The sequence below is a fragment of the Octopus bimaculoides genome, chromosome 2, assembly GCF_001194135.2.
Source record: "Octopus bimaculoides isolate UCB-OBI-ISO-001 chromosome 2, ASM119413v2, whole genome shotgun sequence".
Classification (NCBI taxonomy): Eukaryota; Metazoa; Mollusca; class Cephalopoda; order Octopoda; family Octopodidae; genus Octopus; species Octopus bimaculoides.
The window spans coordinates 98,758,383-98,771,243 of record NC_068982.1 but is presented as its reverse complement, the minus strand read 5'-3'; the positions used below and the strand labels follow the sequence as shown (position 1 = coordinate 98,771,243).

At 34.3% G+C, this 12,861-nt stretch overlaps 1 protein-coding gene across 3 annotated transcripts in view; it reads left to right on the top strand.

The window, feature by feature from the left end:
* Positions 1 to 12,861, top strand: part of LOC106881395 (pyridoxal-dependent decarboxylase domain-containing protein 1) — a 98,556-nt gene that overhangs the window by 77,321 nt on the left and 8,374 nt on the right. For all 3 annotated transcript variants that reach the window (XM_052978495.1, XM_052978494.1, XM_052978496.1), the window contains 5 exons: positions 3,418 to 3,520; positions 4,537 to 4,595; positions 8,207 to 8,319; positions 9,053 to 9,177; positions 12,193 to 12,311. In XM_052978495.1, the coding sequence (XP_052834455.1) occupies positions 3,418 to 3,520; positions 4,537 to 4,595; positions 8,207 to 8,319; positions 9,053 to 9,177; positions 12,193 to 12,311 (519 nt within the window). The remainder of the gene's footprint in view (positions 1 to 3,417; positions 3,521 to 4,536; positions 4,596 to 8,206; positions 8,320 to 9,052; positions 9,178 to 12,192; positions 12,312 to 12,861) is intronic.

Here is a 12,861-nt window from a genome sequence, read left to right as displayed (position 1 = left end):
ATATATATATATATATATATATATATATATATATATATATATATAGAGAGAGAGAGAGAGAGAGAGAGAGAGAGCGCGAGCGAGCGAGCACACACACACACAAGGTATGTGTTTTGCTAGTCTGTGGGTAGACTGTGCTTATAGGCATAAGAGATTATATTCTCTTCAATGCCCCTTGTGTTAAAACACCTGGAAGTCATATTCAAACAAGGTAACTGGCATCAGAACTCTTTCAGAAGCAATAAATATTTCGTCTTTTTTGTGACTTGTCAATACCACATTGCTCAACAAGACCCGATGCATACTAAAATATCTGTAAACATGAACAACAATTTAGCTTGCATCAGGCATCGATGCAAGGTAAATCACTGTGGCTTGCATCAGGCCTCATTTTGGGTATGTGGTATTGACAAATCACAAAAATGAAACATTGATGTCTACTGTTTCTGAATGGGCTCTGATGCAAGTTATATTGCTTGTCTATGACATTCAGGCATTTTAACACCAAGTGTGTTAAAGAGAACATATTCTCTTATGTCTATTAGCACAACCTACCCACAAACTAGCAAAACACTTACCTTGTGTATGTGTGTTTAATATTGCTTATATCCCTTGAGCTGCTTTGATCTCATATTTGAATAAGACCTGTTAAGTCACGTGAGATCACAGTCGTGGCTGATGCTGGTGTTATGTAACTGGCACCCCTGTCAGTGGCACATAAAGAGCACCCACTACAATTTTGGAGTGGTTGACGTTAGGAAGGGCATCCAGCCATAGAAATCCTGCCAAAGCTCCCCACCTTATCGGTTTTCAGTCAAACTGTCCAACTCATGCCAGCATGAAGACAGATGTTAAATGATGATGATATGCATGCATGTCTACTGGTGTAGAGGTTTGATTTGCAATCTCATGGTTTCAGGCTTTTATCCCACTGCATGACACAGTAAGTGTCTTCTTTAATAGTCTTAAGTTGACCAAGGCCTTGTGTGTGAAATTTGGCACCTAGAAACTGTGAAAGCTTGTTATGTGTGCCCCCGTCGGTATGTGATGCTCTTGCTCTAGTTAAAAAACCCCGACTGGTGTCAAAAAAAAATAAATTGCCTCTCGCCAAATGGAAAATGATAAAATAAGTACTAGATTGAAGTAGGTCCTATGAATATCAACTAAAAAAGGCTTGTAAAGATGATATTCCATTATGACTGAAGTCTAATGAGTAAAGCTATTAAAGGGAATAAAATTTATGATCTGCACTCTATAAAGTTTAAGCAGTTGACAAGAGTTATTTCCCTGGATCGTAAACACATTTGAAAAGCGCGCACGCACTCCCCCCTCTCCCTCCTTCTCTCGCTCATATTTAATGCAAATAGATCCCCACTAGCGAAAACACATGCTGTATTTTCAAAGCATTCTTTATGTAAAGATTATTAAAAAAATCCGATCATTTGCTACCAAAGAAGTTTCTTGCAAGACAATGTACGTAGTTGTAACTTCATTTTATCTGCAGATGGAGTGCAGGAAGTTAAAACATTCATATATAGTTCTATGGTAAAACATTAATGATGCAAAAACGAGCAATTCTTTTATGTTATTGAAACCAAAACGTGATCCGTTTTGCATAATGTCGCATTTCATTGAAAGTAATTTATGAGATAATTGAGTTACCTCCCTTAACAATTGATATTACCCATACCTACTCGTATGTAAATCGCACTATTTTATTTGATTTTAACTGAAAAAACTAGGATGCGGCTAAGCCAAACCTATGAAAGAGAAAAAAAATTGTAACCATATCTAACACTAAATTAGAGTGCGACTTATACACGAGTAAATACAGTATTTCATTTTTAATAGACTTTAAATATGTCTTAATGTAATACATCAGTGATTGACCAAGAAAGTTCATTTACTTCAATATTGTGATCACTCTTATTAGATATCTTTTACGCATGTCTGTCAGAAATTTTGATGTACTTGCCTCTTTTTTCATCATATTTACTGTCCTTATATTAAGCATTTTTCTCAGCCTTAACCCATTCCTACATCATTATGAAACTCTGAGTGTATCATAAACCATATTGCCTGTGTTCTATTATCCTTACTTCTCACCATCTGGCTGCCACCACTCTTTTTCAAGCATGTAAATAAAAAAAATTTTAGAACAAATTTTGAAGTTGATAGGTTGTCTTAACAAAAAAAAAAAAAACGAAAAAAAAAAGAGAAAAAAAAAATTATGTTTTTAAATTTTGTCATTATAATTCTCTAGCGTGATTAGATCTGAAACTGTTCAGAAACTGAATCAGTTGCATTTGGAAGAACAATGTTATCCATCTAAAGAGAAGAAGAAGAAGAAAAAAAAAAAAAAAAAAAAACAACGCACAAAAAAGAAGAGAGAGAGAGAGAGAGAGAGCAAAAAACAAAAGGACCCTGTTAAATTCACATTTCATTTATTTCTTGGGGTGTCAAAACTTCATACAAGTGTGACTTGGTCACTGGCACAACCTCACTGTAGCTGTTTGAAATTTAGTTAATGGCAAGTTCTTAGCAGCATCAAATATCTTTTTCCTTTTTTTTTCTTGTTGGACATTCTGGATATGGGGTGGGGGTCTGTTGTATATATGTTGATTGATCTTGACTTCTTGACACTAGTTGTTTTCAGTCACTTCAAGGTCTGTTCTTTCTTTCTGTTTAGCAATTTGTATGTATTGTTTCTTTTCCCTTCCCCTTTCTACCTTCCTTTTTTTCTTTCATTTTCCCCCCTTTCCCCTATCTCCTTTATATGTCGTGATAGTTAATCTTGACTTTATATATACCTCATTTGCTATGTATGTATAAATAGCAAATATTTATATGAATACATGTAAAGTAAGTCAGTGATCATGTTGCAGTCATAAACTGAAAACTTTTATGCCTCAATAAATAAACGGAAAGTAAATTTAACAGATTTTTTGTCTTTCAAATGCTCTCAAAATATTTCTAAAATCTAATTGAATTCAGTTTTATTCTTAAAAAAAAACTCTTGTATATTAATTCCAATGTTCTGCTTCCTTTGCAGCTTTTTATATCTGAATATTTGCTTTTACATCTTTTTTCTCTATGCTATATGTGACACGTAGGATAGTTCTGCAAATTCTTACTTTTGATTGAATTATTGCAGAAAGTGTTTAAAAACTGACATCAAAATTGGAATTTTGTTTGGCCTCTGTAGGCTTATCTCATATTGAGAAAGTTGTCTAATTTCCAGCTAAGTAGACTGAGATAAGTCGAATAATGTACTTTCCTTAAGGGCAGAACAAAGTGTTAATCACAGAAACCACCAACAAACCAGTATTGTTAATTTCTTTGCAGTTTTCCTTCGGTAGGATTTTAGTATCATCATTTTGAATATATGAAGCACTTATTTAGTGTCTTTATTTTCAGCTGGCTGATTTATTATCCAGAGAAAATCCACAGCTTGCTATTACAGCTGCTATTGTTGACAAAGGAGTTTGTATTCGGTTCTCTCCTATAGAAACTGCACAAGGTCAGATTTTTTTCTTTTGTTATCATGGAACTTGGGAGCTTAATAAACAATATTTATTCTTCTTTCTGAAATTATGATCTATGATAGTCTGTGCAAGTCTTTGACATTTAGTTTTTAATGTCAAGAAAACGCTTATCCACATTCAACCCCAATGTTTTTGACCGAAGGGGATTTAGGCTTCTCAGTATAGTTGATTGGCAAATCAAAGGTTGCTACATTAACAACAGTTTGGTGGCTGGACATTACAGTTACATGCATGGTCAAATTTTTTTCTGTAATGACAATATCACAGGTAGATGGAATTGCATGCTTAACATTCTGATTATAGTCTATGTGTTCTTGAAAAATGTTTCAAGTCACTGTAAAATATGAATGTATATGATAAGCAGACTGAATTTTGTAAAGAAGAGAAAAATGTTTTAATGTGATCAGACATTTCTTGACATGGTGTATTTACAGAATTCTTGAGAGTTAGATATTAGTTTTCTGGGATCAATGATGCAGGAGAATTGTTGCAATTTATGTCAAGTTTGACAAGTTTCAAACTTATAGGCTGTGGCTACCAACACTCATCTGTTATATTGAGAGAACAATCTTGATCCTCAACTTTCACATAAAAAAACCTTTGTTTAATAAATTGCTTTCATATAAAAAAAAAGTCATTGTTGAGTTAACTATTCTGGGTAATCTTACAGGTGATTGTCTACATGAATTTATGCAATTATCCAGGTCCATAGAAGCACTTGAAGTTAATATTTCCGGTTAACAAAGCATTTGCTTCTTGTAGCTGTGTTCTCTCTGCTCATATAAGTGAGCTTTATCTGTTTTAGTATCACATGCTACTTGTTTACTGTTTGGTGGAGTGAGCCATTAAAAGTTAGGAAGCTCTTGCACACTACCAGGTTGTGGATGCAACCACTACCTGTTGAGCCTACAGCCAGTAGTTTAATGTTATCTTAAGTCTGAATTCCCCAAGTTCATGTCTGAATATCTGGTTGTCTTCTTTTGATTTTCAGTGTCTGGAACAACTGAGGAAGCTGTTGAAGACTTCATTTTGTCCCTTCAAACACAGACTGTACGTTCAATCAGATTTACATATGTTTTTGAATATTTGTTTTTCTTTTTAATTAGTGAGAGAGAAGGGAGAAAGAGAGAGAGAGAGAAAAAGAGAGAGAAAGAGAAAAAGAGAGAGAGAGAGAGAGAGAGCTAAAGATCTGTGCTGGTTCTCTCAGACAGGTCAGATTCAGTTTGAAGTCTTTAAAAAAATGTGAATGGGGAAAGAATTCCAGAATGCAGAATTCTTGCGTTTTTTTGTTTTTTTTTTGTTGGTAGTATTTCTCATTTTTTTTTTCATTTTATCTAGTTTCAGCTCATGAGCTGTGGCCATGCTGGGGCACCGCCATTTAGATATGGATATAATTACAGAAATTATTTAAGTATTTAGCGTGTGAACTGAAGAAGTGGAGGTAAATGCATTGGAGAGGGTGATAAGAAGAGAGATAGGTGCATTGGGTGGATGAAACGTGGGTAAAGAATTCAGTGCATGAAGTTTGCATAAAGAATTGTGAGTAGGGTAGGGAAAGAAGTTTGCTTATTAAGATATGCAAAGGATGATGTAGTTGTCAACATTTTACTGTTATATCTGTTACTATTAATGACTGTAGAGTTTTTTCTTTTACTTGTTGGGTTTGGGGAATTGTTGATATCCGTGGTTTTCACAGACCCTGTGAGACTGGTGAGAGTGTTGCCATTAATATTCTTCTTGAAACATTGCAAGTCAACACCTACAGGAAATATATGAGCAGGAAGAGAGTTTCAGAGGGATATGGCTCTGGGAAAGAAGGACTGGGCATAGTGATTTCTGTGGCGCCTGAGGAATTAGGCACAAATGAGGATGAGAAGAGAGACAAATGGATAGTGAATGCCTGAGTGGGAGTGCATTGGAACCTAGCCTCTTATTATATTTGTGGTAGAAAAGGCAGAAAGAAGAGACAGCACATCTATGGATTAGAGGCTGAAAAATGTCTGTAATTAACTTTATGCCAATCTCTTGCGTGACCCTTTTGTAGATGTGGTCTAGGATGTCTATGTGTGCAACAGTTGCAACAGCACTGTCTCAGATGTGGGGGCAATACTTCATTGTGGGCCTTACCTGAGTTTTGTTGAATGCCAGTAATTGCTGGAGACTGAAGTGTCTTCTGGCCTTAAAGAGAAGTGCCAGCTAGGATGTAGTCTAAGCTTAAGTTAAGGTTGTGCATTTACCAGCAGAGATCCTTGGTGATGGTGAGGGCCAGTATTTGGAGTGTTTGTGAAGTTTCTTGTTGCATGATGCTCATGGTTAAGAAGTGTGTGGTGCAATGATATTTTCTTGATATGAAGTAGTATTTATATTTCCTTGCTGTTGAAAGAGTCAAATTGCCATATCTCCTTTGGAGGATGCTTTCAAAGTCTTCGTTCAGTGTGGGTTTGATATGTAGTATCTCGGTAGTGAGTAGATGATGCATAACTGGGGAATGTTACAGAAGAATAAAAGTAATGTCATCTGTGTAAAAATTGTTGGATGTAGTGGCAAATAAATAATTGATGATTAGAAGGAAGAGAGTGCGGAACAATTTAGTATATAACATCAAATGTGATCTTCATTTGAATGTCCATATTGGCATTCTTGCATGAGTCAGACAAAATTCATTGAGGTAGAGATTCTAAGGCCAGATTCTCTTGTTGTCAACTCTCCCCTGGCTCCAAGCAAAGTAATATTTCTCTATGGTGAGGTGGTGAGCTGGCAGAATCATTAGCATGCTGGCCAAAATGCATAGCAGCATTTTATCTGTCTTCGCATTCTGAGTTCAAATTCCGCTGAACAAAGCCTTTTGAGTGGATTCAGTAGACTGAAAGAAGCTCATCTTATATGCATGTGTGTGTGTGTGTGTGTGTGTGTGTGTTTGTGTATTACTGTATTACTGTCTCCTTGCCTTGACATCACATAGTAGATGTAAACGAGTGTCACCATCATGGAAGCAATGTCCTTCATTCTCAATATTCTGTGAAAAGATGTCTGGGAAATGTTACCTTACTTGGAAACAGATGAGGGCATCTGGCTGTAGAAAATTCACCTCAGCAAATTCTGTCCTATCCATGTGAGTATGGAAAAGTGGATGTTAAAAATGATAAGGATGCTTACATGTATGCATACATTAATATACATGTATGTCTGTGAGTATATATATAAATATACTATCATCATTTCATAAGTGAGTGTATTGTGTGTGTGTAACCATAGAAATAGCAAGAATGTTAATTCTTAAGCCCATGACCAAAAAAAAGAAAAAAATTGGGTATGACTTCAGAATTCACTATCCACCAAACAATATAATTTTAATCTGAGAGACAAAAATGGAAGTGGTATCCAAATCTCAAGGATCACTAAATTAGTGTTTAAACCTGTTTTTTTTTTTTTAATTTGTTTCAAATTATCCAATTCCAAGAAATCTTATCCATCTAGATAATTTTTTTTAACATACGAATAACCATAGATATGTATCCAAATTCCCCTGTAAATGTAGTTTGCCCACATTACCTAACTGTTATGCAGCTTTGGCTATGTATTTCCTTTCTGCCCAATTTTCAAGATCATAATGACAGAGTAGAGACAGAGGGAAAAGTACATAGAATACCAAAAAGTAGCTTTCTTGATTGAGAGAATAGTGAAGAGAAATTGTTGAAGCATCTCTTAGGGTGTTAAAGTTATAATTTTCTCTGATACATGCATTTTCAACAATAACAAAACTAAAAGCAAGCATTGGGAGTGGGTAATCTTGTAATAATAATGATAGTTGATAATCTACCCTGGAACATTTTATCCTCATGAATTATGATGACAGTAAGGTTAAAGAATTGCACTACTGATGTCTCTATCATTGGTTCAGTCTTACTGTTACAGCTGTTGTATTGTATTCCTGAATAAATTCTACTTGCATCAGATTGCTGGCTTACAAACAGTTTCTAAACCTATTTTTCTGTTAGTGGTTAGTGATTGTCAGTGGCCCCAACAAAAGCACAAATACTGGAATTAAAAAAAAAACATTAGTTATAAAATGATATATTGGTGTAAAAAAAAAAAAGAAGTAAATTTTAATTACCATTCATGATTTTTTTCCCAATTCTTATATGATAATATTTGTTATAAACTATTAGTGTCAGAAACTGTATCCAATAAGAGAAGAGTATCCTAGATCTTCTTCACTGCTTCTTTTCACAAGCAGTGAAGAAGATCTAGGATACTCTTCTCTTATTGGTTTATAATTTGTTTAATTTGTTTACTCCAAGGAGATTAACCCTCACTGTGCTGATTAAACTTTTGTGTGTGAATATGCAAATACTGAATTATTAAAATTGACTGAATTGTGTACATAACACCCCCAAGTTATGTATACAAATAATAACTAGGTCATATGAAATGGGGAGAATCCTGCAAAGTATTTCACTATCAAAAACGAGTTAACTTGGTTCCTGTATTTCAACTGCACACACACACAGAACCAAATATACTGAGTTCCCATGTAGTAAAGGTTAGAGGCAAAAATTTCATTAGCAGTAAACTTTTATATTGTATTGCTGTCTGAGATGTTTTGATCCCATTTCTCTTTCATTACTATTAATTGTAAATGTCTTTCCTGTCCACCATAGGCTATTCTTGATGCTACTGTGTCACAGAGAAAACAGTTTCAAAATATTGTTGCTAATTGTGAAAATTTGATGTTGATTGAAATGGAAGGCTATGCTGGTTTAGGTGCCATAAGGTACATTTTTTTTCTTCTTTTTTTCTCTTTGTCAGAGTTCCTTTCTTAATTGGAGATATTGTCTTCGCTTTTATTTACCATTCTTGAAATTTTCCCTGAAACTTCCTAAAAACCACCTGGAAATTTTCAATAAATCGCATGTAATTTGTTTATTCTTGAAATTATAAGTAGTTTTAAAGATTTTTTTGCATTTTTATTACAAAGTGCTCTTGTTATCGTAATTATGTAGATATACAGTGAACAAGGCATTCAGTACTAACTGCTGTCAGTCAATATCTATTATGTTGATTTTGTAGGTCATTGGAGTCCAACATATGACCCTAAACTAGAATAAATTGCAAGCAATTATCAAAGTCTAATCCCCCACTGAGAATGAAGAATATTGAATTAATATTATTAATAAATCAAGCATACAATTGTTTTTTTCTTTTTTTCATTTTATATATTTTTTATTTTTGGTGCCTTGACCTTAATCAAATGACTGCTGCATAACAACAGCATCAATAACATTACATCTTGTCAAACTAAAGTCATCTGGGATCTGTTTAGCATTTAAAATGTCTTATTGTTCCACACATAAAAAAAAAAAAAAACCAAAAAAAAAAAAGCAAAAACACCCCAAATTGTTATCTGGCACTACCATTCATGCTTCTGATAACATTTTCTCATAACTATTTTGACATGAAGAAAACATTAGTAATTATTTTCATTTTTCTGTATTCCATCTAAACAGATATATTCCAGCCAGTTGGTCAGAAAAACTCGCAGAGTTACCAGAAAATGGAAAAAATGATATCAATACATTAAATATTGAATTGGTTCACAAACTGAAATCTACCGATAGTGCATTCTCACTTGGTAAATATTGGAGTTAATTTTTTGACAGCAATCATCTAAATGTTGTTTATGGTTACAGACCCACTCTTACCATCCTCCCACACACTTTTTTTTTTTACTTCATGTTTTTAGAGTAATCATTTCACAAATATGTGTATATATTTTAAGTCTCTTTAGATGGTTAATACTTTTTATGAATCTAATTCAGGTTGGCATGATGTGGTCAATAACGTCATAAATGTTGATACATGATCATACATATGAAGAAACAAACACACACACATAACATTTAATATATATATACAATATATATATATATATATATATATATATATATATATATATATATATATATATATATATATATATAGGGTGCGATGGGTAAATTGTCGCCATTTTATATTTTTAATTTTATGCATGTGCATTGTTTGTTTTTGATTTTGTCAACTACATACTATAGTAGGGCTAGTTGGGGACGTCTGTGAGAAAAACAGTACCATGTCACATTTCACTCTGCCAGAAATTTGGAAACAACATGCTGTACTGCTTGGCATTCATACCAGAAGCTCCAATACAAGCATTTCAGAGTGTTTGGGTGTCAATTTGAGGACAGTACAATCTGAAGACATGTACTGAGAGTGGTAAAAATCAAACATCCAGCCAACATCATGGTGTTTGGAGTTATCAATAGTGATGGCGACGTTATGCCTCCATTCATCTTCCCACACAGCCTCAGACTCAACACAGAGGCCTATATCAAGTGCCTAGAGGAGGTAGTGTTGCCCTGGATCAAGAATGTGGGTGCTAGAAGATCCTGTGTTTGGCAACAGGACCCTGCACCATGCCACACAAGCAGGAGAATCCAGTCATGGCTGTCAGACAATTTCTGCAACCACATCACCCCTAACGTCTGGCCACCTCACTCCCCAGACTGCGACCCCCTTCGTTATTATGTGTGGGGCGCAGTTGAGCGAGAGACCAACAAAGCTCCTTGTAACATCAAAGATGAACTCAAGGGAAGAATTATGGCAGCATTCACCAACTTAAACAAGGAGACCGTCCAAGAGAGTCGCAGGGGATTACGAAGTCGTCTGGAGGTCATGGTTGAAGTCAGTGGTGCTTTTAATGAATAAATTTACTCTTTAGTATTTCAAGATATTTTTATGTAATTTTGGTAAATATATCTGTTAAAACGAGATGTCAGTGTTATTTTCATTTTTTCGTAATTTAGACGACAATATATTCGCTGCACCCTGTGTATATACACACGCACACACCTCCCATACACACACAGTACACACTCATACATACACGCACACAATTATACATACATGTACACACACACACACACGCACATACAAGCACACACGCACAAACACACACACACACACAGTAAAGTATAATTACTCCACAAATACAACCTCACGCACACACACATACCCACACGTACATACACATCCATATATACCCACACGTACACACATACATACACACACGCACACTGGAAACAAAACACACACACTACATATATGTACACACACACACACACTTCAAAATACCAGTACCTTTCTACTGACCATTCTCCTATGCACATGTGTAGGTAGACACACAACAGGCAGCCACTTCTACCAATTCTTACTACAAATTCTTCCTATGACCTTAACGGTCCAACCACACACATACATAAACAACCACAACTACACACACACACATACGTGCTATCATTACACACACACACTCACACACACACACACACTCACACATACCTTCCCTTGCACTCTCCTGTCTTTGAAAAGAACTTTTTCTCCACCCTTTCCCTTCCGGTCATTCCAATATGTGACCACGTGTGCATCATTGGCGATTTTCTTTCTCTGTCTTCCCTTCTTTGGACTTTTCCTATATTTCTGACGAAAATCTCCGATTGAAACGTTAAACCCTCTTTCTTTTCTTTCCTTTCCTGAGCGTCCAATAACACTGTACTTATTCCACGTCCTTGCGTTGTTTTTTTGTGTTTTTCTTGCTTGTTCATGTTGAAATTGACTATATAAACATATATATATGTGTATATAAGTATATATATATATATATATATATATATATATATATATATATATAAGTATATACACTTATATAAGTATATATATATGTAAATATATATAAGTATGTAAATATATATAAGCATATAAATATATATAAGCATATATATATATATATATACGTATATATACATGTATATAAGTGTGTATATATACATATATATCTATTTACATATATAAGTGTGTGTATATATATATATATATATATATATATATATATTTACATATATATAGGTATATATATATCTATGTATATATTTACATATATAGGTATATATATATGTATATATTTATATATAGAAGCATATATACATACACACACATATATATATATATACATATATATATATATATATATACATATATATATATATATTTACATATATAAGTGTGTGTATATATATATACACACACACACCTGTATGTATGTTGGTATGAATGTATATTTTTGTGTCTTTCGTTTTTTTTCTTTGTATCCGATGCCTGTTCCTCCATTATTGGTACAGGCTGGATGAGTGTCAGTCCATTGTTATATGACACACTCACACACACAAACATGTCACAGAATATACAACATATTTGCATGTTTTTTTCTTTTCTCGCTGATGGTGTATAGTCATCAGAGGGAGCTTACTGTGACATGGTAAAGGCAGATGGACCTTTTGCTGTCAATCAAGATCAGTAGATTGAGTGAAAAGCTGTGTGTGTGTGTGTGTATATATGTGTTTGTATGTGTTTAGTGTGCCCATGTGTGTGCCTGGATGCTAGCATGTATACATGCAACTGCCCCACACATATACAAATATGTGTATTGTTAACTTGCTTTCTTCATTTTGATTCTGTAAAACCTATCAGTTTTGTCTGTGTTTCTGATTGCATTTCTGTGGTCCTCATATGGGAATTTTTGCTGCCATAATTAACTTATTATTCTTTAATTTAGGACAGTGTGCAGATAATATTGCATGTGTGAAGTTTGGTCTTATCACAGCAGACACAGAAATCGACGAATTAGTTTCTCTGGTAGAAACTGTAGGAAAACAGCTTGAAGAATCTTCCAAGGTAAATCATATTATAAGTACTGCTGTACTGTGGAGAATATTAACTTATGACAACTAATTGATATTTCGTTTTTGATTGGCTGTTTTTATTGTCATGTCAGTGAAGTTACTCTACTGTTATCTGGAAGGTATTCAAAGGCATAGTTCCTTATTTGATTTACATAGAGTTGTCAAAAGGTACTTTAAAAGTTGCTTTGAATATTTTTCTTTTTACATAGTGTCATCATTGTCATTGTCACTGCTGCAGCCACCATCCTTCTCATCATCTCTTATTTATCTTTATTTTCCTTATGTATCTTCAAAATCAATTGTTCATGCTTATATTATTTATGTGGCAGATTAGCAGAATTATTAGAACTGAAGATAGATTGTTTTACAGTAATCATTTCCTTCTGGCTCTCTCTTCTCTGAGTTCAAATTGCTTGTAGGTTAACTTTACCCTTTATCCTTTTGAGATCGATAAATAATGTACCAGTCCTGTACTGGAGTCAATTCATTTCTCTCTCTCTCTCTCTCTCTCTCTCTCTCTCTCTCTCTCTCTCTCTCTCTCT